Source organism: Aethalodelphis obliquidens, unplaced genomic scaffold (genome assembly GCF_003676395.1).
Source record: "Aethalodelphis obliquidens isolate GAN/ISIS:26980383/991018 unplaced genomic scaffold, ASM367639v1 scaffold4, whole genome shotgun sequence".
NCBI lineage: Eukaryota > Metazoa > Chordata > Mammalia > Artiodactyla > Delphinidae > Aethalodelphis > Aethalodelphis obliquidens.
This window is the reverse complement of record NW_020837948.1, coordinates 71,906,249-71,934,005: the sequence shown is the minus strand read 5'-3', so window position 1 is coordinate 71,934,005 and position 27,757 is coordinate 71,906,249. Positions and strand designations below refer to the sequence as shown.

Genomic DNA, 27,757 nt, shown 5'->3' with positions numbered 1-27,757 from the left:
ACACACACACACACACACACACACACACACACACACACACACACACACCTGATTTCAGCAACCAATGTGGTCTTAGATGAGACTAGGCACTATATACTGTTTCTAGCATTCCGCTATCTTCTGGGGTTTTTCTCTTTGCCATACCTCCAAGAGAAATATGTAATTATTAATCAGATTTTATAAGAAATGAAAAAAGACTGTCTAGCCTAGCACTTAGTAATAGAACTTTCTGCAGTTATGACAGTGTCCTGAACCTGCGCTGTCCAGTGTCATAGCCACAAGCCCCATGTGGCTCTTGTGCTCTTGAAATATGGCTAGTGTGAGTGAGGAACTGAATTTTTAATTTTACTTAGTTTAAATATAAACAGGCATATGTGATTAGTGGCTACTGTATTGGGCAGCACAGCAATTGGCAAAGAATTCATAGCATCCAAAAAGGTGACCCGGTAAATGCACTAATCACTGGGATTCACCGTCCTAAATGCTCCTTTTCTATATGGAGCCAAATGGTACTTAGAGTAATGCTGCAGCACTTTTGATAGACATGAAAAAGATCATCAAAAAAGATGAGGAAAAATCCATCTAGAGCATTTATAGAGAATAGATTATTCTCTATTCTTTGCTAGGCACTTTATATATCTGCTGTACAGATATATCATCTATTATTTTCTATTTCTATCATCTATTATTATTTTCACAAGTGTTTCAAGTTGGGTAATAATTTTTTCCATTTCACGCAAGAGAGGAAACTGAGCTACACCAATTTAAAATAAAAAAGCAAAAGTTCCACAACCAGTAGGTGGTGGAGCCGAGGTTTGAACCCAGGTAGGGACCTTCATTAATGAATCTCACAATGAATATTTCCCACTTCAACTTTAGAGCACGTGTACATATTTCCCTAGTTCTCACTGGGAACCGGGGCTGGGGGGCAGGGAGTAGGAGGCATTAAGAACATGAGCCCTGGCACCACACCGCCTGATTTGAAACCCACCTCTACTACTTACAAAGTATGTGAAATTGAGCAAATGACTTACTGTCTCTGAGCCTTAATTGTCTCCTTTTAATATGTACATAATAAAGGTACCCACCTAGAGGGTGTGGTGAGGGCTAAGTAAGTTGACAGTTCCTGGCACGTTGTTTGAACCGTATGTATTTGTCATTATCATTATTTGGAAGAGATTGGTCATATATGTTAGGATGTTGATTTAAAGTGATATAAATAGATGAAATAGAGATAGGCTTTGGGAGTGCTTCCCTAGAAAATAAGAGAGACTCTAATAATTTAGATGACTCAGGAAGAAACACCCTGCTGTTCAGCCACCTTGGTGTCGCCATCACTGGAATTACAAACTTTCAGAATCCACATGCCCTGGCCAGCTCCTCATATCTTTGCTTTTCATGTTACATCTCCTTTTGTGTCTTTGATTCGTTCTGAATGCTGAGCAGTGACACACACCAACACAGCTGGAAAGAGCCGTAAGATTTGCTTTTCTGTCTTCCAGCAGGGAATTATTGCCATGGATACCAGCATCAGAGGAAGGCTGGGGAACTCTCTCAACTTGTCTCCTGAGTGGTCTGACATCTGTTTCTGGCAAGACCAATAATGAGTGTGCTGCTAGATTCATAGCAAATGGGAGACTGATCCACACCTCTTTTGTTTTGTTTTGTTTTGTTTTACCACAGATGGCCTCTGCCCAAGATGCCAGGTACGGCCAGAAAGACTCCTCTGATCAGAACTTTGACTACATGTTCAAATTGCTCATCATTGGCAATAGCAGTGTGGGGAAAACATCTTTTCTGTTCCGTTACGCGGATGACTCCTTTACATCTGCATTCGTCAGCACAGTTGGGATTGATTTCAAAGTCAAAACTGTATTCAAAAATGAAAAGAGAATCAAGCTTCAGATTTGGGTAAGTGACTTTGAACTGATGGCATCCTTCAGTCTAGGGCATTGAACATATAAGTGTGTGAGGGAAACCTTTCTGCCTTGTTCTGTCCCCATGGGGTCTGTAAGCCTCCATTTCCAGGTTCTTTGCCACAGAACATTCTGTTTCAAAGGCAATAGAGTGTTGCCTCTTTAAGGTAGGGAGACTGAATTAAGCCTTATTGTCATTGATGCTTCTTAAGAGTCTTCAGAAGAGAGAATATATAAATGTCTGTTTATTGTGGTAAAGAACACTCAACAGAAAATCTGGCTCTGTCTTTTATGGTCTGTGTGACCCGGAGCAAGTCTCTGAATCCTTCTCTGCCACTTTTCTAAGACACAAAATAGGCAAAGTAAATTTAGCCTTTTTAGGTTGCAGGAAGCAGCCTGCCCTGGTCGTTTTAAAGAAGGTAAACAACCAGATATAGAGAAAGCTTAGGTTTAGTCCCTTCATAAAGCCCCAGCTAAAATTTGAAAAGGGTCTATTTAATCTCCACAAACCTTGTGTTTTCAGCCCTAAGAGTTATGTTTACCTACCCAGACAAAACAAAACAAATAGGATATTTATTTTAAGTAGGGTTTTTCCCTAAGCAGAAGGTTCTCCAATAAGCTTTGAGACTGAGTGACTAGCTTTGTGCCTCTCCTCACCTGCTGCAGAAGATCAGAGATTCCTTAACTAAATAGTTGGGATAAATTTAGGAGAATAGCAAGTGAGAAACATAAGAAAAAGTGTGTGTGGGTACACGTTCAAGGTAATATAAGAGCTGAAGTAACAAAAAAAAATTGGTTATACCAAGAGAGAGTTATGTAGTAAGCATTTTATATATGTCATGCAATGTATGGGTATAATGGTAGAATGTTTTTACAGTTAGTTTTAGTCCCCTTTCCCTGTTCATTTATATCTCTGCCAGTCAAATTGATTTGAGCTTTAAAAAGGCATTTCCCAAGAGATGAGGTTTCTGCCTTCTTCTGAGACAATTCTGATGTCTACTACCATTTGGTACTGGTGCCATGGTTGATTTGTAGGTCTGACGATAAGCCTGCCTCCTCAGATATGGAAAGCTGAAAGAAAGACAAATCTCAGAGTAAAACGTTTAAACGTTTTTTAAAAAATAAAAGAGCCCTTAAGATATCATTATAAATATTCCAGATGTCCTTTCATATCTTAAAGCTCTTAGGAGTAAAATTTAAAGATGCAGGTATATACACAGGTAGGTATCCTCTTAGGCAACTTACAAGAGATTGTTACTATTTTACTTATTCTAATTCTGGAGTCTTCCAAGTCTAATTAGAACTCAGAAAAGAACCTGGGGGCTTCCCTGGTGGTGCAGTGGTTGACAGTCCGCCTGCCGATGCAGGGGACATCGGTTCGTGCCCCGGTCCAGGAAGATCCCACATGCCGTGCAGCGGCTGGGCCCGTGAGCCATGGCCGCTGAGCCTGCACGTCCGGAGCCTGTGCTCCGCAACGGGAGAGGCCACAACAGGGAGAGGCCTGCGTACACAAAAAAGAAAAGAAAAGAAAAGAAAAGAACTTGGAAAAATAGGCCCAGTCCCCATCGCTGCTCTATTGGTCCCCAAAGACATTTTTGTTGGGAAGGGGGTCCCTCTTTAGATACTTTAGAAACACTCAGCCCTGTTTATACAGACAGGAAGAGCTGTGTTTATTGCTTCACATTCTCTTCCTTTTGAGCTTTAAGCAACCAATTGTCATTTGAAGATATCTTTCATATCCAGGCTTAAGAAAGGTCCCTTAACTCTCAGGGGCTTTGTTGAATTGAAAATTAAATTAATTTGGTAACTACACATCGCCTACCTCTGCGACCATGTTCTTTCTGTTAATATCAAAGAAGTGTCATTCCTCTGTCTGACGGCTCCTGCCATATATCTTAGGGATGTTTAAAGGTGGTGGTTGTGATTGTTTAGGTAAAACATCAACATGGTGTATAAATTCAATCCTATAATCTCTAGTAATTTCTCAATTTATGTTTTTGACAGAAATGCTTTGTAGAGGTATAAAATCATCTGTCCTTAATGTAAAACAGAAAAAGTTCAAATAATATACTTTTTTTGAGAATTATATTGTCATGCTTACAAAAATATTTTTTTCCAAACCCTCAGTGCTAGTACCAGGCCTACAGCTCATTCCTGTACTTTTCTTGGACACTGAAGTTCAGTTACTTCTGTCCAGGTCTTACTTCTGCGTGAAAATTGCTCTTCTCTGAGCCAAGCAAATGCCAACTCAGGTCTCTGGGCTGCTTCTCCTCTAATACCTCCTCATGCTTCTCAATTTCCATAACTTCACTCAAAAGCCTGGGACATATAAATCTGTCTCTAATCATCCATAATCCAGCATTTTCCCAAAACCTCCAACTCTCTTCACAGCTCCGTCCAGCCTGGGACCTCCTTCCAGAGTTTTCATTCTCCCATTCTGTGGATACCCACACTCCCTTCAGGGGTCAGCCACTCAGGAACCGTTCACCCAGACCTTCCTCAGTCACAACAGTAGTCTGATGGCCACTGTTTTCTTTGCAATCAAAACAATCTTATTTCTTCCTCTTAGGGCTATTGGGAGCTCTTAATGCACCTGTGATTCTAGGGGTATGAAAATGGATTTTACACTACCATATACCAACTGGTCTACTATATTGTGAACCATTCAAAAGCAGTACTCTGCAAAGATTTTGTTCTCATTGAACTTGTAGTATAGTTGGAGAAAGAAATGAATACTCACGGAGTAACTATAGATGTATGTCTATAAGCAAATATCAAATTGTATAAATATTATATGTAGCTAACATTTATTGAACATAGAACTATGCCAAGCATCATCTGTACCTTATTTCTAATTTCCACAACAACCCAACTTTGTATTTATTACTATTCCTATTTTATCCGAGAAATCTGAAAGTCAGACAAATTAAATAGCTCGTCCAGGGTCATATGTGGCAAGAGGCTGGTTCCAGGCTAGGTCTATCAGATTCTAATGCTTTGGCTTGTTCCCCTTCACCATGCTGCCCTAATTAAGAAGTCTTCTTGAATATGGTGGTGCTTTTGTGAAGATGGTGATCTTAGGCAATGTATCCTGGGATGCTGAAGAAGATATTTTTGAAAGAGTCTGACCATCCCGATGAACTGAGTCATGCAGGGGGAGACAGGATAAGGAGCAACAGGGAGGTTGCCTAAGTCTAGACATTCCCACAATAATTCTAGGGGTTCTTGCTTTATGCCATAATGTAAGTATACTAGAAAATATTTAGTTGTGTACAACTTTTATTGTTTATGACTTAAACAAATTATTTATTTGGGACTGTATCTGGCACTGATGGTTTGCCATCTCGTATTTAAATAACTGAACGTGAACTGTTTTTTCCAGCTTATAGTATCTTTATGCACTTATATTAATGTGTAACGAATTCATTAAGGTATCCACAGCTATCTTAGCCTATACTATGATCTGTTTCTACTTGCAACACTTCTGATACCAAATGCCGGGGTTTTCCAGACCAAGCAATTCTTCATTGCTATGCAGACACCAACTGGGTGTCCTGTAATTTAATACAATGTTGACACTAACTACCCAGAGTTAGCACAGATCCCACAGGTAAAGGGCTCAGTTCCATAAGCTTATCCCTCCTCTCCCCACCCCACTTCAGATAGCAATCACAAATCTGGGTGCCCTGTGCTTTTGTCCTCCAGGCTATAAACTCGCAGGTCCCACAGTCCCACCCCTCAGGGTTGATAAGTTGCTAGAAGAGCTCACAGAATTCAGAAAGAGTTTACTTACTATTACCGGTTTATTATAAAGGATACAACTCAGGAACAACCAGATAGAAGGGAAGCATAGGGCAAATTGTTGTGGGGATGGGTGGGAGCAGCTTCCATGCAGTCTCCCCAGCACTGTGATATATTCACCAACCCCAGAGCTCTCCAAACCTCACCCTTTCGGATGTTTATGGAGCTCCCATTACATAGGCATGATTGATGAAATCCTTGGCCATGGGTGATTAACTCAGTCTTCGGCCCCTCTCCCCTCCCAGAGGGCGGGGGTAGGGCTGAAAGTTCCAACCTTTTGATCACATGGTTTGTTCTTCTAACAATCATCCCCTATTCTTTTTTTTTTTTTTTATATATTGGAGTATAGTTGATTTACGATGTTGTAATCAGCCCCCATTTTGAAGCTATCTAGGGGCTAACCAAGAGTCACCTCATTAGCATGAACTCTGGTATGGCTGAAAGGGGCTTATTATGAATAACAAAGGATGATCCTTTTCCCCCCATCTCTTAGGAAATTCCAAGGGTTATAGAAGCTCTTTGTCAGGAACCAGGAGGAAGACCAAATATGTATTCATTGGTCTATCACACTATTATATATTTCAAAGGAAGAGAAGCAAAATTGTTTCATAGTAATGAAAACTGTCATGGATTAGTCCAATGCATTTTTACCTTAACCAAGACAGGCTACAGATATTAACATGACTCTGATGACTCTATTTTAAACTGCCTGTAAATAGAACTGTTTCCAGGTTAAGAAATGAAGATATATAGTGGGCTAAGTGATTTGACCTTACCTTACAGTTAGTGCCAGAGTAGAGTCTAAAATCCAGGTCTCCTGCTAGCTAAGCCAGTCCAGTTGCTAGTACACCAAGTTCACTCTCAAGGTAAGTGCTGTGTTATGACAATTGGGATAAATCTCATACCTGGTTGCCAGTGTTGCCATCAGGCATAGGAACATCAAACTTGAAGCCAGATTTCAAGTAGTATTTCTAAAAGGTCAGGAAGAAAGAACCTGGGTGGGAAGACTGTCCAGTTTTTCTACTTGATGGGTTGCTTTTTGCATGTGCTGTGGGGGAAGTTTCTGAGACCACAAACTGGATTTTTAACAGTCCACATTTAAAGAAAGCTTTTAACGGCTACTACAAACATTGACATTTCTTTCTGGCTGTGTTACGCCTCCTCTCTGTGGAAGTTCACTACTGCCTTGGAATAAACTTGTCTAGAGAAATAACATCGTTCATTTGTACTTAGTTACAAACCTTATTTTCCTTTAGTATATTTGTGAATCCCTCTGTCCTTCACTACATTAACATTTCTTATTGCACTTTTATTTTATTATCATTTTTATGATTCTCAAGTCAAAAATTTTCAAAAATTTTGAGATGTCAAGTATTAGAGGTGGTTCTTTCATTTTCTGTGTCTAATGCTGTTAAGAATATATTGGAGAAAAATCTAGCATGGGTTTTTCACTTTACTTAGAGGAAAATATTTCACAGCTGGAGTCTATAATATTTTGCTTCTAATTTAAAAGTAGTTTAGCTTTGGGAAAGGCTATGTAGAGTGGATTTCCTCCCAATAAGAAGATTGAAAAATAATATAGCAACCATTACTAAGAATATCTTAGTACTGTATTTATTTTCAGTGTCTAGATTACTACTATATGAACTATGACGCCTATAGCAATCTGTAAAGTAAAGAGTGCTGGTAATTCTTGAAACTAGGCTGTGTAGAGAGCCAGGTTTGACAGTGTGGTTCCCCTGAATAAAAGGCAATTTCCTTTGTGTAAAGAAAGCACATGGACAGAGTGAAGTAAGTCAGAAAGAGAAAAACAAATACCGTATGCTAACACATATATATGGAATGTAAAAAAAAAAAAAAAAGGTCATGAAGAACCTAGGGGCAGGACGGGAATAAAGACACAGACCTACTAGAGAATGGACTTAAGGACACGGGGAGGGGGAAGGGTAAGCTGGGCCAAAGTGAGAGAGTGGCATGGACATATATACACTACCAAACATAAAATAGATAGCTAGTGGGAAGCAGCCTCATAGCACAGGGAGATCAGCTCGGTGCTTTGTGACCACCTAGAGGGGTGGGATAGAGAGGGTGGGAGGGAGGGAGACACAAGAGGGAAGAGATATGGGTATATATGTATACGTATAGCTGATTCACTTTGTTATAAAGCAGAAACTAACACACCATTGTAAAGGCAATTATACTCCAATAAAGGTGCTAAAAAAAGAAAGAAAGAAAGACAGCACATGGGTCTCCTTTTTCAGTTGGATCTACATTGTTCAAGTCCAAAAATCAAGGTTGACTCTAACTAATGAAAGACTTAGCTTGAAAAATTTGTAGCTTAGTTAGAGAATATAGGTTTAAAGTGAGCAGAGGGCAGGTAGGCAGAGATCACTGTTTCCTTAGGAATTAGAACTAGCATTTTATCATTTTTGCATTCTCTTTTTCCCACCCTCACCCTTCACCACTCCTTGTCTTTTCTCTCCCTCCTTCCCCTTTCCCTCTCTCCTTCCCACCTTCATTTCTGAGCCCTGGCCAGCCTGAGTTAATAAGAAACGTCCTCAGTGTGTTCAGCGGTCAGGGCTGCCGCATACAGATGCACATGTTGTGCACTGGACAAAGACACCAACCAGGGGTCAAGTGGGGCTGTTCTCCAGCCAGAGCGCCACATGCTAAGCTGTGCTCAGTTACAGGAAGGGGTGCCTTTTCTTTTTCACAAAGGTGTCATCTGCTGTCAAACATGTGCTTCTGGTCCACATGCAACCAAAGGGAATTCTGATTTCCATACAGCAACTATATACATAGGCAGTAGCTATATCACAATCTTATGCAGGAGATGGATGAGTAAACAGAGAATACAAGCCCTGCTTCCCCAGCCCAGTCCTGGAGGAAGACGGTATTTTAAAATATAGGTTTTATTGTTATTTAGGTGTGGCGAGGCCCACAGGTCAGGAGACAACTGCCATTGAAATAGTAGTTCGTTATGCTCACAGATTTTAAGAGCAAGACACATGGGCTGGGGAGGGGGGCACTTGGGAGTGAGGGGAATCCCCTGCGTGGGTCAGGAGGCAGAAGGAGGGGCGGGAGGAATGTGACAAGAGCCTCTATTTTGGTTTCTGTATAAGAATGGGCCAGGCAGGGTAAACAGGCTTAGGACTGGCTAGTTTGAATACCTGCAGCAGACCCTGGGGCATAAAGACTTCCCTAAGTTGTCAGGTGCCTGGGGTAATTAGGGCAGGTGGATAGTGGCTCATAGTGTGAGAGCCCAAGATGGAGCAAGCCCTATGAGCTCTGTATTGGTGGTTTGCATTTGACAAGTGAGCTTCAGTGAGTTGTTTAGTGTCTTTAAGAATTGAGTAGGGCTTCCCTGGTGGCGCAGTGGTTGGGAGTCCGCCAGCCGATGCAGAGGACACGGGTTTGTGCCCCGGTCCGGGAGGATCCCACATGCTGCTGAGCGGCTGCGCCAGTGGGCCATGGCCACTGAGCCTGCGCGTCCGGAGCCTGTTGCTCCGCAACGAGAGAGTATGCAAAAAGAAAAAAAAAAAGAAAAAAGAATTGAGTAACTCAGGGTGGGGCAGTCCCTCCAGGATCCATAAGGCCCCAGCTGTCAAAGCATCTGAATACAGAAAGTAACAGACATGCTTAATACAAAAGGCAGGTTCTTAGAGTCCCAGGGGTGGCTTCTGTCATTGATTCCACTCTGACAAATGCTTATGTTTTCAACCATTCTCACTGCAGACTCAGTGCATTTCTGGGTCTCAGTATTTAGAGACCTCAAACATACAACTGATAATAGCATCACTTAATGAACCCAATGTTGACCCATAAATAAGCATTTTATGTTTATATGCATTTTTAGAATTTATTTTTTGCCAAACCCCATGAAGGAAGGTGGTATTATTAGCCCCATTTCATAGATGAGGAAACAGAAAATCAGAAAAATAAAGGGATTTGCCCAAGGTCCTAGCTAGGATATGTCAGAAGCAGGATTCGAACCAGGGGATTGAAATCAAAGCCCATGTACTTGACCACACTTGTAAGTGAGGTAAAAGGAGGCCAAGTGATCTGTCAGAGATCTTCAGGGGATCCAATCTGTAAACCTACATATCTTTTTTATTAATAATTTTTATTTTATATTGGAGTATAGTTGATTTACAATGTTGTGTTAGTTTCAGGTGTACAGCAAAGTGGTTCAGTTATACATATACATATATCTATTCTTTTTTAGATTCTTTTCCCATTTAGGTTATTACAGAATATTGAGTAGAGTTCTTTGTGCTCTACAATAGGTCCTTGTTGATTATTTTATCTATAGTAGTGTGTGTATGTTAATCCAAAACTCCTAATTGATTCCTCCCCTTCCCCACACCTTACCCCTTAGGTAACCTTAAGTTTGTTTTCTAAGTCTGTGAGTCTGTTTCCATTTTGTAAATAAGTTCATTTGTATCATGTTTTTTAGATTCCGCATATAAGTGATATCATAGGATATTGGTCTTTCTCTGTCTGACATTCTTCACTTAGTATGATAAGCTCCAGGTCCATCCATGTTGCTGCAAGTGGCATTATTTCATTCCTTTTAATGGCTGAGTAATATTCCATTGTATATATGTATCACATCTTCTTTATCCATTCATCCATCGATGGACATTTAGGTTGATTCCATGCCTTGGCTATGGTAATTAGTGCTGCAGTGAACATTGGGATGCATGTCTCTTTTTAAATTATGGTTTTCTTCGGATATATTCTGAGAAGTGAGATTGCTGGGTCATATGCTAGCTCTATTTTTAATTTTTTAAGGAACCTCCATACTGTTCTCCATAGTGGTTGTACCAATTTACATTCCCAGCAGCAGTGCAGGAGGGTTCCCTTTTCTTCACACCCTCTCCAGCATTTGTTGCTTATAGACTTTTTGATGATGGCCATTCTGACTGGTGTGAGATGATACCTCATTGTAGTGTTGATTTGCATTTTTCTAATACTTAGCGATGTTGAGCATCTTTTCATGTGCCTCTTGGCCAACTGTATGTCTTCTTTGGAGAATGTCTATTTAGAACTTCTGCCCATTTTTTGATTGGGTTGTTTGTTTTTTTGATATTGAGCCATATGAGCTGTTTGTAAATTTTGGAGATTAATTCCTTGCTATTCACTTCATTTGCAAATATTTTCTCCCATTCTGGGGCTTCTCTTTTTGTTTTGTTTATGCTTTCCTTTGCTATGTAAAAGCTTTTGAGTTTAATAAGGTCAGGTTTGTTTATTTTTGTTTCCATTACTTAGGAGACAAATTTAAAAAGATTTTGCTTTGATTTATGTCAAAGAGTGTTCATCCTATGTTTTCCTCTAAGAGTTTTATAGTATCCGGTCTTACATTTAGGTCTTTAATCCATTTTGAGTTTATTTTTGTGTATGGCATTAAAGAATGCTCTAATTTCATTTTTTTACATGTAGCTGTCCAGTTTTCCCAGAACCATTTATTGAAGAGACTGTCTTTTCTCCATTGTATAGTCTTGCCTCCTTTGTTGTAGATCAGTTAACCATAGGTGTGTGTGTTTATTTCTGGGCTTTCTATCCTGTTCCATTGATCTATATTTCTGTTTTTGTGCCAGTGTTATACTGTTTTGATTACTGTAGCTTTATAGGATAGTCTGAAGGCAGGGAGCCTGATTCTTCCAGCTCTGTTTTTCTTTCTGAAGATTGCTTTGGTTATTCAGGGTCTTTTGTATCTCCATACACATTTTAAGATTTTTGATCTAGTTCTGTAAAAAATGCCATTGGTAATTTGGGATTGCATTGAATCTGTAGGTTGCCTTGGGTGGCATAGTCATTTTGACAATAATGATTCTTCCAATCCAAGAGCATGGTATATCTTTCCATCTGTTTGTGTCATTTTTGATTCCTTTCATTAGCGTTTTACAGTTTTTGGAGTGTAGGTCTTTTGCCTCCTTAGGTAGGTTTATTCCTAGGTATTTTATTGTTTTTGATGTGATGGTAAATGAGATTGTTCCCTTAGTTTCTCTTTCTGATCTTTCATTGTTAGTATATAGAAATGCAATAGATTTGTGTGTATTACTTTTTTATCCTGCAACTTTACCAAATTCATTTTTGAGCTCTAGTAGTTTTCTGGTAACATCTTTAGGATTTTTTATGTATAGTGTCATGTCATCTGCAAACAGTGACAATTTTACTTCTTCTTTTCCAGTTTGGATTCCTTTTGTTTCTTTTTATTCTCTGATAGCTGTGGCTAGGACTTCCAAAACTATGTTGAATAAAAATGGCAAGAGTGGACATCCTTGTGTTGTTCCTGATCTTAGTGGAAATACTTTCAGTTTTTCACCATTGAGAATGATGTTAGCTGTGGGTTTGTCATATATGGCCTTTATTATGTTGAGGTAAGCTCCTTCTATGCTACTTTCTGGAGAGTTTTTATTATAATTGGGTGTTGAATATTGTAAAAGCTTTTTCTGCATCTATTGAGATGACCATATGATTTTTACTCTTCAATTTGTTGATGCAGTGTATCTCACTGATTGATGTGCAGATATTGAAGAATCCTTGCATCCCTGTGGTGAATCCTACTTGATCATGGTATATGATCCTTTTAATATATTGTTAGATGCAGTTTGCTAGTATTTTGTTGAGGATTTTGGCATCTATGTTCATCAATGATATTGGTTTGTAATTTTCTTTTTTTGTGGTATCTTTGTCTGGTTTTGGTATCAGGGTGATGCTGGCCTCATAGAATGAGTGTGGGAGTGTTCCTTCCTCTGCAATTTTTTGGAAGAGTTTCAGAAGGATAGCTGTTAGTTCTTCTCTAAATGTTTGATAGAATTCGCCTGTGAAACTATCAGGTCCTGGACTTTTGTTTGTTGGGAGTTTTTTAATCACAGTTTCAATTTCAGTACTTGTGATTGGTCTATATTTTCTATTTCTTGCTGGTTCAGTCTTGGGAGATTGTACCTTTCTAAGAATTTGTTCATTTCTTCTAGGTTGTACAGTTTATTGGCATATAATTGCTTGTAGTAGTCTCTTATGATCCTTTGTATTTCTATGGTGTCCATTGTAACTTCTCCTTTGTCATTTCTAATTTTGTTGATTTGAGCCCTCTCTTTTTTTTTCTTGATGAGTCTGGCTAGAGGTTTATCAATTTTGTTTATCTTTTCAAAGGACCGGCTTTTAGTTTCATTGATCTTTTCTATTGTTTTCCTCATCTCTCTTTCATTTATTTCTACCCTGATCTGTATGATTTCTTTCCTTCTACGAACTTTGGGTTTTATTTGCTCTTCTCTCTTTAGTTGCTTTAGGTATAGGGTTAGGTTTTTTATTTGAGATTTTTCTTGTTTCCTGAGGTATGATTGTACTGCTAAAAACTTCCCTCTTAGAACTGCTTTTGTTGCATCTGATAGGTTTTGAATCATCATGTTTTCATTTTCATTTATGTCTAGGTTTTTTTTTTTACTTTCCTTTTTGATTTCTTCAGTGACCCATTGGCTGTTTAGTAGCCTATTGTTTAGCCTCCATGTTTGTGTTTTTTACAATTTTTTTTCTTATATTTGATTTCTAATCTCATAGCATTGCAGTTGGAAAAGATGCTTGGTATGATTTCAGGTTTCTTAAATTTGCTGAGCCTTGCTTTGTGGCCCAAGATGTGATCTATCCTGGAGAATGTTCTATGTCCACTTGAGAAGAATGTGTATTCTGCTGCTTTTGGATGGAATACTCTATAAATATCAATTAAGGCCACCTGATCTAATGTGTCATGTTTCCTTATTGATTTTCTGTCTTGATGGTCTGTTCATTGATATAAGTGGAGTGTTAAAATCCCCCACTATTATTGTGTTACTGTTGATTTCTCCTTTTATGGCTGTTAGCATTTGCCTTACATATTGAGTTGCTTTTATGTTGGGCGCATATATATATATATTTTTTGAATTTTTGAATTTTATTTTATTTATTTTTTTATACAGCAGGTTCTTATTAGTTATCCATTTTATACATATTAGTGTATATATATATCAATCCAAAACTCCAAATTCATCACACCACCACCCCTCGGGTGCAAATATATTTACAATTGTTGTATCTTCTTTGATTCATTGATCATTATGTAGTGTCCTTCTTTGTCTCTTGTAACAGCCTTTATTTTCAAGTCTATTTTGTCTGATATGAGTATCACTACTCCAGCTTTCTTTTGATTTCTATTTGTATGTGTCCCTAGATCTGAAGTGGGTCTCTTGTAGACAACATATATACAGGTCATGTTTTTATATCCATTTAGCCAGTCTATGTCTTTTGATTGGAACATTTAATCTGGTTACATTTAAGGTAATTAATGATATGTTTGTTCTAATTGCCATTTTGTTAATTGTTTTGGATTTGTTTTTGTAGGTCATTTCTTCTTCCCTTCCTCTTTTGTTCTCTTCTCTTGTGATTAGATGACTAACTTTAGTGTTGTGTTTGGATTCCTTTTTCTTTTGCTGTGTGTATCTATTGTAGATTTTCACTTTGTGGTAACCATGAGGATTTGATATAGCAGACTATATGTATACACAAGACTGTTTTAAGTTGCTGGTCTTTTAATTTCAAATACATTTCCAATATCCTGCATTTGTACTCTCCTCATGATTGCTGATTTTGATATCATATTTCTGTGTGGATGGTTTCCTACCTTTACTGTATGTTTGCTTTTACTGGTCAGCTTTCCCATTTGTAAATTTCTTGTTTCTTGTTGTGTCTTTTTCTTTTCTGCCTAGAGAATTCCTTTAGCATTTGTGGTAAAGGTGGTTTAGTGGTGCTGAGATCTCTTAGCTTTTGTTTATCTGTAAAGCTTTTGATTTCTCCATTGAATCTGAATGAGAGCCTTGCTGGGTAGAGTATTCTTGGTTCTAGGTCTTTCCCTTTCATCACTTTAAATATATCATGCCACTCCCTTCTGGCCTGAAGAGTTTCTGCTGAAAAATTAGCTGTTAACCTTCTGGGAATTCCCTTCTATGTTGTTTGTTGCTTTTCCCTTGTTGCTTTTGATATTTTCTCTTTGTCTTTAATTTTTGCCAATTTGATTAATATGTGTCTCAGTGTGTTGCTCGTTGGGTTTATCCTGTATGTGACTCTCTGCTCTTCCTAGACTTGAGTGAGTTTTTCCTTTCTCATGTTAGGGAAGCTTTGCACTATTATCTCTTCAAATATTTTCTCTGGCCTCTTCTCTCTCTTTTCTCCTTCTGTGACCCCTATAATATGAATGTTCACATGTTTAATGTTCCAGAGGTTTCTTAAACTGTCCTTATTTCTTTTCATTCTTTTTTCTTTATTCTCTTCTATGGTATTGATTTCTACCATTCTGTCTTCCAGCTCACTGATTCCTTCTTTTGCCTCATTTATTCTGTTATTGATTCCTTCTAGTCTACTTTTCATTTCAGTTATTGTATTGTTCATCTCTGTGTGTTTGTATTTTATATCATCTAGCTCTTTGTTAAACATTTACTGTATCTTCTTGGTCTGTGCCTCCATTCTTTTTCCTAGATCTTGGATCAACTTAACTATCATTACTCTGAATTCTTTTTCAGGTACATTGCCTGTCTCCACTTCATTTCGTTGTTCTTCTGGGGTTTTATCTTGTTCCTTTGTCTGGAACATATTCCTCTGCCACCTCATTTTGTCTAACTTTCTGTGATTGCAGTTTCTGTTTTGCAGGCTACAGGTTGTAATTCCTCTTGCTTCTGTTGTGTGGCCCTTGGTGGGTGAGACTGGTCTAAGAGGTTTGTACAGGCTTCCTTGTGGGAGGGACTGGTGCCTGCCCACTGGTGGGTGGAGCTGGGTCTTGTCCCTCTGGTGGGCAAGGCCGTATCAAGAGGTGTGTTTAGAGGTGGCTGGGGGCTCAGGAAGATTTTAGGCAGCCTGCTGCTTATGGGTGGGGCTTTGTTCCTGCCCTGTTGGTTGTTTGGCCTGAGGCATCCCAGCACTGGAGCTATAGGCTGTTGGGTGGTGCCAGGTCTTTGTGTCAAAATGGTAGCCTCAAATATGCCAATGAGTACTCCCTAGTACCTCTTTCACCAGTGTCCTTGTCCCCATAGTGAGCCACAGCTGCCCCCTACCTCCCTAGAAGACCCTCCAAGACCTGCAGGTTGGTCTGGCCCAGGCTCCTATGAAGTCACTGCTCTTTTTCTGGGTCCTGGTGTGCATGATACCTTGTGTGCACACTCCAAGTGTGAAGTTTCTGTTTCTCCCAGTCCTGTGGGGTTCCTGCAATCAAGCCCCACTGGCCTTCAAAGCCAAATTCTCTGGGGACTTCTCCTCCTGATGCCACACCTCCAGGCTGAAGAGCCACATCTGGGGCTCAGAACTCTCACTCCTGTGGGAGAACCTCTGCAATATAATTATTTTCCAGTTTGTGGGTTGCCCACCTGGAGGGTATGGGATTTGATTTTATTGCGAATACGCCCCTTCTTCCATCTTGTTGTGGCTTCTTCTTTGCCTTTGGATGGAGAATATTGCTTTTGTTAAGTTCAAGTCTTTTTTGTTGATGGCTGTTCAGCTGTTAGTTGTGATTTTGTTGTTTTCGTGAGAGGAGGTGAGCTCAAGTCCTTCTACTTCTCCGTCTTGTCTCCAACTCCCTGTAATCCTACATATCTTAATCCCAGCAAGTACCCTTTCCACACTAAGTAATTGCTTGACAACTTTCTATATTCCCTTTTTACCTGTTCCAAGAAATTATTTATAGGTACAGAAAGGAATCAGTTATTTTGCTTGAAATTTACTATCTGCCAGCATGAACAGGTTGTGCATTATCTGTTTTGTGTTTAAAACACATAGATATGCACAATAGGAGGGACTGGAACATATTCCATTCACTTCTTGCACATTTCTGGAATGCCTGTTTCCACCTCTGGGGAGTGTGCATAGAAAGAAGAGTATTTGGAAAGAAGTGTCTGAGTAAATGGAATGAATACCTGCAGGAAAATAGTGCTGACTGTAATCTTTGCATTTGGTGCTCACTTAGCCTAGTCACTCTGCCCATTGATTTCAGGATGGTGTTCAACCCTCCAGTCTGTGGATAAGGAACCAACATTTTCTGCCCAGGAGAATCCTTAAGAGAACCACAGAAGCCAGTGACAGCTGCTAAGACCATTCCTGGTGCTGTCATTTATATGGTCTTTTCCTCCCATCACATTTCTTCTAACTTAGCATCTGCTTTTCCTGGGATATTGAGAAAGGCAAGATTTAGTTTCACTCCTGACAAGAAGTTGATACTGTGTGCAAAATGTCAAGATGCAAACATTCACTTAGTCAGACAGCTGGAAGCAGTGACTCCTGCATCCTGCTGTGTTTAAACCACTCTTCTGAGCATTGACAAAATACAAAGGATGGTACAGACCTTGTTCCTGGCCTAATAGAGCTTACCAGCCATGTGGGAAGACATGAAAACAAACATGCAAGAAAAGATCACCCCACGGATCAGTAAGTGTTTTGCCACCAAGGGGCAGAGTGGCTCAGTGGCACAGGCGGGGACTCTGTGGCTCAAATACTGACCCAGATCTCACTAGCTATGTGACCTCAAGCCCAAACTTCCCTATGTCTCCATTTACTTATTTGTGAAACAAGAGAAGATAACACCTACCCCTTAGCTGCTAAGTATTTGCTATAATAAATACTTATACCTAGTTCAATACTAGGTGCAAAATTAACAATAAATGTTAGCTTTCTTCTTTTGTAAACAGTGTACCAACCTTCAGACTTTTGTACCCAATCAAGTAATTTAATCAAACCAAACATTTGTTGGGTGCCTACTATGTACCAGGCACTGTACTAGGTGCTGGGATGCAATAGTGAAGGATGCACAGGGTTGGCCATTAGGAGCCAACCATCTGATGGGGCAGTAGATGAGAGAAGAGAGAATTCATCTTCTATAATAAATTCCCAGGAGGTAGGGGGCACAGAACACACAGAAAAGTTGCCTAACTTGGTCTTGAGGACTCTAGTAAGGCTTCCTGAGAGCATCTATATCTGAGCCAAGAACTGATGAGTGAAAAGGAATTATTCATTCATTCATTCACTTGATCAACATTTATTGAGTTTTTACTGTGTGCCAGACACAGTGAATGAATTTGAGGTTGAACGTAAATAACAGAAAAAATATAGATTGTGATAGTGCTATGGAGAAATCATCAGAAAAATCTGATAAATGCAAAACCGTATCAGAAGAGGGAAAGAATATTTTTGTTAGATGATCAAGGTGGGTTTGTATGAGATAACTGAGCTGAGACACAGAGGATAAGGAGCCAGCTATTTGAAAAAACAGGGAGCTTTCTCTCTCCCTGTCTCTGAAAAAGTGAAAGTTTTTCAAAATGAGTCTTTGTTTTCTGATTTTTTTCCACCATAGCTTTATATAGAGCATTCATTGCCTACTGTTTGTTTTTCAAATCCTGACTTTCATCTTGTTTTGCCCTCCATTTGAGCAACTGTGGATTTAGATTATTAGGGCCTGAAGATTTTACAGTTTGGCAATCGTCTTTAAGGAACAAGATACAAAAACACCTTACTTTTGCAAAAGTAGCATAAAGCAGACGAACACATTTGTGGACCCCCTTGGAAGGAACCTAAAGTTTAACCTTCAGTCAGCATCATAGCAATTCACGTCTGCCTTTGTGGAAATTTCTCCTGCATGTCTGTAGAGAATGAAGGACATGTGGCTGATGTGAAGCAGTTACAACTAGTGCAAAAGAGGAACGCCCACTGGGAGCGTGCAGACAAAGGTGTGATGAGACAGTGGGATGGAGAAGAGGGAGTACTGGGGGTAGGAGATTGGATCCCTGGGGCAAATGTCTTCACTTCTCTAGGAATCAGTTATCTCATCTTGAAAAGGAAGGGGACGGACTCAACTAAAACAAAACCAAAATTGACATTCAATGATTGCTAATGTTCCAGGTACTGCTGTATGTGTTTATAGGTATTAAATCATCTAATCCTCATAAAAAACCTATGAGATAGACGTTGTTCTTATCTACAGTTCACAGATAGGGAAACTGAGGCATAGAGAGTGCAGATAATTTGCCGAAGGTCACATAGCTAACAAGTAGTTAGCAGAGCTGAGTATGGGCCACCTAGCCTTGGAGCCTTTTCTCTTAACATCTTTTTTCTAGAAGTGCCACTTTTGAATAATTGCTGGACCATCCGCTTTGCACATTTTATGTTTAGTACTACAACCTTGAAATGTTGGTATTAATATAGCTCTTTTAATGATATGAGGAAACTAAGACTCAGAGAGGTTAAGTAATTTCCTCCTAGTCACAGAGCTCTTTCTACTTCTTTTAGAGTAACTTTGAACTTTATAACTCTGATTAAAAAATAAATAAATCAGCAAGTAGGCAAAAATCAACAGAGTAAATTTTTTCCAAAAATATATCATGACAATATATTCTATCCAGATTGGTGTCTTTCATGACTCTCCTGTCATCCTACTTCCTACAGGGACTTCTGGCTTAAGACTGCTGCTCTAAAACCTTCCAAAAATGGGAATGCCACCTTTGGTAGCAGAGAATGGGAGTTCTGCACATGTGAGGTTCCAGATAATTGAATGTTTAAATTGCCAAAATCTTAAACAAATTACATATTTTAATGAAAATCTTTCTAATCTGTGTTGTGCATTTACTTACACAAAACTAAGAACATGAAAGATAAGTGAACTTGTCTTGGACTTGACTCTCAGAATTATCAGTATGAATCCCTTGGGGATTACCACTCTACTCAACAGTCACCAGATGATATCTTCCGTAGTCTTGGATCTACTTATATATTTCTATTTTTAATATCACCCTGTCCCCCTTCATGTTTCTAGTTGCTTTCTTCTCCCATTTCGATGTTTTACTTTTGTTGTATTGTTTTGTATATCAAATTCTTTGATCTTAGCTGAATTGAGAGCAAAGTGGCTCAGAGTATCTTTGTGTTAATATGCAGGAGCTTTCGGTGCTTTGTGACCACCTAGAGGGGTGGGATAAGGAGGGTGGGAGGGAGATGCAAAAGGGAGGACATATGGGGATATATGTATATGTACAGCTGATTCACTTCGTTATAAAGGAGAAACTAACACACCATTGTACAGCAATTATACTCCAATAAAGATGTTAAAAAAAAGAAGGCATCGTGAAAAAAAGAATATGCACAAGCTTTGGCATAAGGGTGCTGGAAGGTCTAATTTGACTTCACAGAGGCTTCCTTTTGCTACTGTATTGTTATCTTCACAAATGTATCAACTAAAACGTTTAATCTGCCTGAACACATTGGTGTTAGTTTGACCTTAGGCCTATTCTAGACTTACTTGGATTTAAATTCCCCTAAGATGGCAATATCATATAGTGGTGTTGTGCTTAAAAATGGAATCCAAAGCAGGGCTGTCTGAGTTTAAATCTCGGTTCTAAGACTTATGGGTGTGTGACCTTGGGCAAATTAACTTCTCTGTGCCTTAGTTTTTCCACCTATAAACTGAGGCTAATAATAATAAGACTTTGCTTATTATTCTCTTTGTAAAGATTAAATAAAATGATATTTATGAAGTTCCTAGCATAGTGCCTGACACATAGTATGTCATTTTTCTTTCTCAGTCTCCTGCATTTTACCAATACTATTGACCTCATCTACCTAACTCCATCCTTTCTGGAACTGAACATACACTTTTGGGGCCATAAATTGCCAGTTCTAATGTAGGCAGATACTTATATGAAGACCTTTCTTTTGGTGTCCTGACATGGTAATGAAATATACCGGCATACTGACAAGATAAAACATCTTCTGGACCCCTGGGCTCCTCTCAACAGCCACTGGTAAGTGTTAATCTGCCCAAGTGCAGTCAGCTGTGTTGTTGAGGTATTTCTTGGTGTTTTGGAGCCATCTGTGCATTTAGATAGAGCCATGAACTGCACAGGAAAGGCAAACCCATAAGCCTGTTTATTAAATGCTCATAAAATTGATGTTCTGCCCTGTAACAAAACAATTATAAATCATTAGATCCATGGATGGAGAGCTGTTATTAAAATATTGGGATATAATTTCCTCAGGATATTGCCCAGTGATACCGGCAGCTTCTGATATAAGATATGGGCTGTATGTGTGTCACCGTCACTCATTATCATTTCTCTATTGATTTGTTTAAAGTGATACTGAACTGACCAGTTCTGACGTTATATAAACACAGCTTAAATCTGAATACAAATGAAACATTTAATTACTTCATATTTGTTTCTCAAGTCAGATTTAAGGAGAAAGCACAGCATTTCCCAAGCTAGATAGTACTTATTTTCAGTACTATGAATTTTTTTCCCTCCTGCTTTTGCTCTCAGAACATTAATTTTGCTAGTCCTGGGCATGGCCACTGTGACAACTCAACCAGCAAGATCAAACTGTGAGTTTCAGTTGACAGAAATCACTTTACCCAACCCTTTGATGGTTACAGAGAAGTGAAAGGCAAGGTTTCCACCTTCAAGAAGTTTACAGTCTTTGAAAACAACTTAATCAATCCTAGAATGTCTATAAAGCATCATATGCAAAACTCTGGAGTATAAACTAAAAGTACAAGAGAGACAGAAAATTTAAAAGAATTGAAGTGGGTGAAAGTATCAACAGGGTTTGGGGGAGAAATGCACCGGGTGATTTAGGAGAGTTTAATGATTTTACAAAGGTATGTGCAGGGTTTAGGGGAGCAAGAAGGGATGGTGCAGACCTCAGAGCCATTCCCATGCCTTGGACTGAAGGGAATGGGGACCAGGAGAGAGCTGTAGCTGTAGCTGTAGGAGGGGGCCTGTGTTCTTCCAGAAGACCAAGGCTTCTGCCAGTCAGTGGCCCTGCAGGGAAGGGGCCAAGGGAAGAAATGTCCCGATGTTTCATTCCTCCTGACTCCTGACCTTTTACCTGTGTCTCTTACTGGCTGAGCCCACCATCAAGGGAGCTCTGTTTTAGCAATTCACAGAAGTTAGCTCCCTGGAGCACAGAGCAGGATGGAACTGGGTTAAAGAGGGCATCTGGAAAGGTGAAGGCATATATCCCGTACAATGAAGAAGGTAGTGTTTTACATTTTCTATATAAAACCTTTCAATTATCAAATAAGAAGGCAGACATCCCAAATCCACATTTTAGAGAACTTGAATCATAGCTATTATATGGCATGCTCTTCATATATTCATACCCCTGATAATTTGAATAATATGGTACATTTCACAACTTTCGTTTTGTTTTGGCTGATCACATGGTCCTCCTTAACTTTTTCAACGTGCATTCACTGGATAATTCTATCAAACGCTCAAGATATTGCTAATGAGTTAGCACTTTGAACACATATATAGCCATTAAGGTCTGCTTCATAAGGAAATTAATTTTCACTCAAATCTGGGTGAACGTCTGCATAGAAAATAAAAATACCAGTGAACCCAGGTCTTTTATCTAATCCTCTTGGAAGAGATGTGGGGAAAATATGGCAGTTCTCTGTCGGTTTCCCATTTGTATTTATTTATTATGTTGACCTGAATGCAGAGGTAAACTGAGGCAAACTCAACATTGTTCAACAGGTGAGTTTATTCAGGAATAGCAGAGGAATTACACTTTGGGACATTTAAACTCTAGCAAGACACAGGCTCCTTTGAGGGTTTGGGGTGGGTTTCTTTATGGGCAGGCAAGAGGGGAGGGTTCAGTTAGAGTCTGTTAAAATAGAAAACAAACAAAGACCAGCTTTGAAAATTCCCCTACCAGTCAAAATCAGTCCAGTCATATAATCAAAGTTCAATTCAGTTTATTTTGTGAGACCAACCCTACCTGGGTCATTTCTTGTTCATGCCTCTGGAAACTATAAGCAAAACTTCCCAGGGTTGATATTAGGCAGCCCCTGACCATTTCTTTATCATTTAAGAAAATTCCAGTATTATCATTTTTCTGTGAATCAGGCATTTATCAGAAATCAGCCTCTCAGTCCTTAAGTTTTATTTTCCTGAGGACACATGCATTTTATACCGCTTAGTTTCATTTTAGATTGAAAATTTTCACAATTATTAGTGTCATTTAGATCTCGGAAGCTCAAATGTCTGGGAATCAGTGACATGGGGGTTTGTGTGGTATAACCCCCGCTAGGCTGGACAACGTGGAGGGAACACCTGGATAGCCAGGGAGTCACCCTGGTTTAGTCAAACAGACCCCAGGATGGCTTTCTCCTAAATGACCAGACGTTTATGAGTGATCACTCTGTGCTGTATAAAGTGCTAGCCTCCGGAGGTGAGAGAGCCAAGGACTTTTAAGCTTCCTGTCTTTCAGCGACTTACAGGATAATGGCACAGAAATAAGTGTGGAAATAAATGAAGAACAACCAAAGGAGAAAAGCAAAGGCTCTTTATGCTGAACTCGATAGAGCTAGGGAGTCAGTCACCATTGTATTTTGGCAGAGACTGAAAGGCAGGAAGAGGAAAGGGAAAGCTTTCTAGGAGAGAAGAGGGAAGGCTTCAGGTGATGTCCTGAGTGATTGGAGGCTGTTGGCAGGGGAAGTTGTAGGTGAGGTCACGAGAAGGGGGGGGACTTCTTTCTGATTGGTTAGGGCTGTCTGATTAGTTGGCTTTCTCTGATTCGTCCTAAGTTGGAAGTGGGGACAAAAAGAGAAGAAGCTGTCGGTTGTTAATGAAGTCCTGAGCCTTTGGGGCCAATAGTTTATAGAAATTATGATTTAGCTTCCTGGATTGTCACTAGAGATAACAATTTGGCTTCCTGCAAGTCTGACTTACAGCAGGCTGGCATTCTGAGTTGTTTATCGGAGATGAGGGGGCGGGTTTCCTGCCAGGTTGCTACAGGTTGTGGGTCAAAGTTTTATTTTTATATATGGTCTGCCCGTTGTCCGTTTGTATATTCAGACTCACAAGCAAGCCAAACACAAGGCCAGCTTTCATGAGGGCAGCAAGAGAGATAACACAAGGAGAAATAATGAGTTTTGGTGTCCGATGATTTGATTCTGGGCAAATTATGTAACCCTGTTATGTCTTAGTTTCATTTTCTATAAAATAAGGATAAGAATATTTGCCTTAATAACATAGTATGTGGAATATGGTTTGTATGGTGTTCTCATATTTTTGGGGCCCATTTGTACCTTTAAAAATTATTGAGGACCCCAAAGATCTTGTGTATATGTGGGTTATAGCTATTAATATTTACGTACTAAAAATTAAAACTGAAAAAAGTTTACTAATTTATTTAAAATAACAATAATAAACACATTGCATGTAAACATAAATTACATACTTTTAATGAAAAGAACTACATCTTGAAAAACAAAAACGTAGTGAGAAATGTGATATTGTTTTGTATTTTTGCAAATCTCCTTAATGTCTGCCTTCATAGAGGACAGCTGGATTCTCATATCTGCTTCCTCATTCAATCCGTTGCTCTATCACATGTCATGTAACCTATAACCTCTGGAAACCTCCACTGAACGCTTGTGAGAGAATGAGAATGAAAAAGATAGATAATAGTTTAGCATTATTTTAAAGTTTACCTCAGAGACTTTCTGAAAGAGTTTGGGGGCCCCCAGGCCATATTTTGAGTAGAGCTGCTCTAGGCCTCCAATAAATTATTAATCATATTAGCAGAAGTTTATAGCACTGTTGACACATACCTGACAGGGCACATCTTTATATAGAGGTACTGCTTTCTACTCCCATGTGCTGGTAGGTAAAGGAAGGAGATCTTCTGACAGTAGGTGGCTTTCCTGGAAGCCAGGTTTGAGGCTCAGAGCAAAGAGTGCAAGTCTTTGTAAATAGAGGCTGAACCAGAAGGAAGTTTTTCAGTAGTATCTGAATGAGAGAATGAGAAAATTAAAGCACACCCACATCTTTTATGGCAACAAAAGCTGTTATGGCAATAGCAAGTGCAAGAGACTGGAAAGTAGGTCCTCCTCAAATCTTCTCACTGGAGCAAGAATCTCCCCCCATTCTGGGGAGGGAGGCAGGTGACAAGTGTGGCAAATCCTCTCCCAACTCCTACTTAGTTTACAAACTGGACAACTGAGCACAGAGGCCATTTGATTTCCTGACATAAGTCTCAGAGAGAGCACTGCTGGTGAAGGCAACCTCCTGGATTCTGGAATTCTAATCTTTCAAAGTTTATCAGAGGCTAAGTGTTAATTTACACTAAATTATACATAACTGATAGACTCACATCTGAAATATACTAAAGGTAGTAGCTTGTTAACCAAAGGAATGAAGGAGCTCACAGCAGTGGGTGTCACAGTGGGACCACCTTCCCTGGCCTCTTCAACTTGTACCACCTGTGTGAAAGGCTGACCCAGACTCTTAAGGTACATTGTTGCCCCTTTATGGTAATGGAGGGGAATAATGTGCAGATATAAATCATTTCATTTTATCTTAGCGGGTAGATCCGTCCTCCTCTTTTAAGAAAAAGTACAGTAGTGACTTTTTTTACCCCTTCAAATTTTGCAAAGCTTTTAAGCTCTGGGTCAGGATAAGCTCAGACTTCATCTCTACTGTTTAATTCTTCACAAATTTATAGTCAATTGGAAACAAGAGAGTGAGAATTGAAAGCGTTTTTCCGCTTTGCTCTATGGCATGCTTCCGTGAATGCTGTAACGGAGTCTGTAGGTCTGGTTTTGAGAGTAAAATTCTAAAGTAAGTTTTGTAGTAACATAGCTGCCAAGGGTTGAAAACAGAGGTGGAAGGACAGGCCCTTTACTCAGGGACTGGTGAAAATCAAGACCTTCTGAGACCTTTTTACCTGGCCTTGTTGATGATACCTACTCAAACAATGTAAAGGCGATTCTATGGTTGGGAGGCTCTTGACTCTGCAGATGGGCGGATCTCGGAATATGAGAGAAAAGCACATATGAAAGTAAGCACAGAAGGCTGTATGAAGCAGGGTCCTAGCGTCAGCACCATCGTTCCCCAGAGGCGTGTCTAGTCAATGATTTTAACATGGAAACCACAGTCTCTCCAGAGAGACAGTCCTCAAAGTGTGGCCCCAGAGGCAGGCACTTGTCAGAATAATTTGGAGAATTTGTTAAAAATGTAGATCCCAAGCCCACCGAGTCAGAATCTCTCTGTGAGCAGAACTAGGGAATCTGGATTTCTAACAAGATTCCCAGATGAGTCTGATGCAATAAAGTTTGATAACTGCTGCTCTAAAGAACCGGTCCCACTCAAATGGACCAATTTACTCCTGTCACATCGTGTCTGCTCATGAAGAACAGGAGGTAGGTCTACGTTAGTCTGTTAAGGTCGAGGATAGATACGGGGAGGGGTAGACTTAGGTATTCAGATCTGATCTCCTTCTGATTTCTGGAGCCAGAGAACATCTTAGGATGACCCAAATGTGGCTTCTGGCTGGAGGTCTATCCTTTGGAGTAGCTGGAGACAGGGTATGTGTGTAGCATCGAAGCTTCAGGGCCTCCAACATACTCTACCTGACAATGGGTCCACCTGCTTCTTCATCCCGTTCTCCTCTTGCCCTGTCTGCCTATCATCCTTCTCTTACTTCAGGATTAAATACAGCCCTACTCCCCACTGGTTGCTAACTTTGCTCCTGATTCTTTTCCCTGCTGGTTTTTTTTTGTTTGTGGTACGCGGGCCTTTCACTGTTGTGGCCTCTACCGTTGAGGAGAACAGGCTCCGGACGCGCAGGCTCAGCAGCCATGGCTCACGGGCTCAGCCGCTCCACGGCATGTGGGATCTTCCCGGACCGGGGCACGAACCCGCGTCCCCTGCAACGGCAGGCGGACTCCCAACCACTGCGCCACCAGGGAAGCCCTCCCTGCTGTCTGATACATCCTTAGATACTGATGTCTACACGTACTCTCTCTCTATTCCCCTTTAGCTCAGGTTTTTATTCTGTGTCTCTGAATACATCATGAACTAAAATGGGAAGGTTCCAGTACTCTCTCGATCTCAAGCAAAGAGGTTTGTTTCCTCAAACTCTTTATCATTTGCCACAGTGATTTTCAAATATTTTTTAGGATATCTAGTCATTTCTTAAAGACAGGCTTGTGTGGTATCCTAGTGACTGGAGAAAACTGACCTGTTTTAAGCAAGTGAAGAGCCCAGAGTCCATTCCCTTCAACTTCCTAATCCCTTACTGAGATTAGGGCAGGGAAAGTGCAGCCCGGAACACTACTATTCCACATATCTTTTAGAATAGGAGCCTGGAGAACACATGGATATACCTCTCGCTGACTCTGTCCATCAGGCATACCCCCTGCAAAATGGCAGCTCTTATGGACAGAGCCCAGAGGCTCTAAAAACTAGGTGATGGGAAGGAAAGTGGAGGGGAGAGCATCGGCTTAGGACATCTCACCCCCAGGGGGGATCTACCAGGACCCTAATCTTTTAATTGGTGTATTTGAGTGAAGATTCAGTAGTGCAGGGAAAAACATTTGGTGGACACTCGTTCCACATAGAAAAGAGGAATGAATCAAGATAAGAGCAAGAGATTAAAACTTGCCATTAAAAGTCATATTAGTAATTGATATTTACATGATCAATCTGTCATTTAGTTTTTTACTTTCTTCCAATAAATTATGAGCTTCTGTGGGGGTCATAGACTGTGCATTATTCAACTCAGGAGTCCCAGTGTCTGTGATGGCTGGCCCATGGGAGCCACCAGCACACGTTGAGCACATGCATGAGCATGTTTTTGTCTAATAGAGTTCTAATCATGCCCATTTGCTTTATAGATATGTGGTTGTGAAGTCTATTTGGTTGCAATCCTAAATTTTATCCACCTATTTCCAGTTCTCATAACCATCACCATTCTTCCCTCACATTATTTCAGTTGTCCAGGTTGAAGAATATTTATTCACACCTTTTAAAAGTTGGAGGAAATATTGCACAAGGAAAGCAGATTCCTTGCAAGAGCCTCTGCTTCTCAGAAGCCAGAGCAGCATCCTGGTTAGGGGCGCAGGCCCTGATGGCAAAGTGTCTGGGTTCAAATCCTGAATCATGGCTTCCTAACCTCTCTCAGCCCCAGTTACTTCATCTGTAAAATGGGCACAATTAGGATATCTCCCTCTCATAATGTGTTTATGA

The 27,757-nt window shown here is 39.9% G+C and overlaps 1 protein-coding gene across 1 annotated transcript in view; it reads left to right on the top strand.

Moving 5' to 3' along the window:
• RAB3C (RAB3C, member RAS oncogene family) overlaps positions 1–27,757 on the top strand; it is a 289,518-nt gene that overhangs the window by 12,253 nt on the left and 249,508 nt on the right. Inside the window, exon 2 of the mRNA XM_027101072.1 lies at positions 1,684–1,911. Coding sequence (XP_026956873.1) covers positions 1,684–1,911 — 228 coding nt within the window. The remainder of the gene's footprint in view (positions 1–1,683; positions 1,912–27,757) is intronic.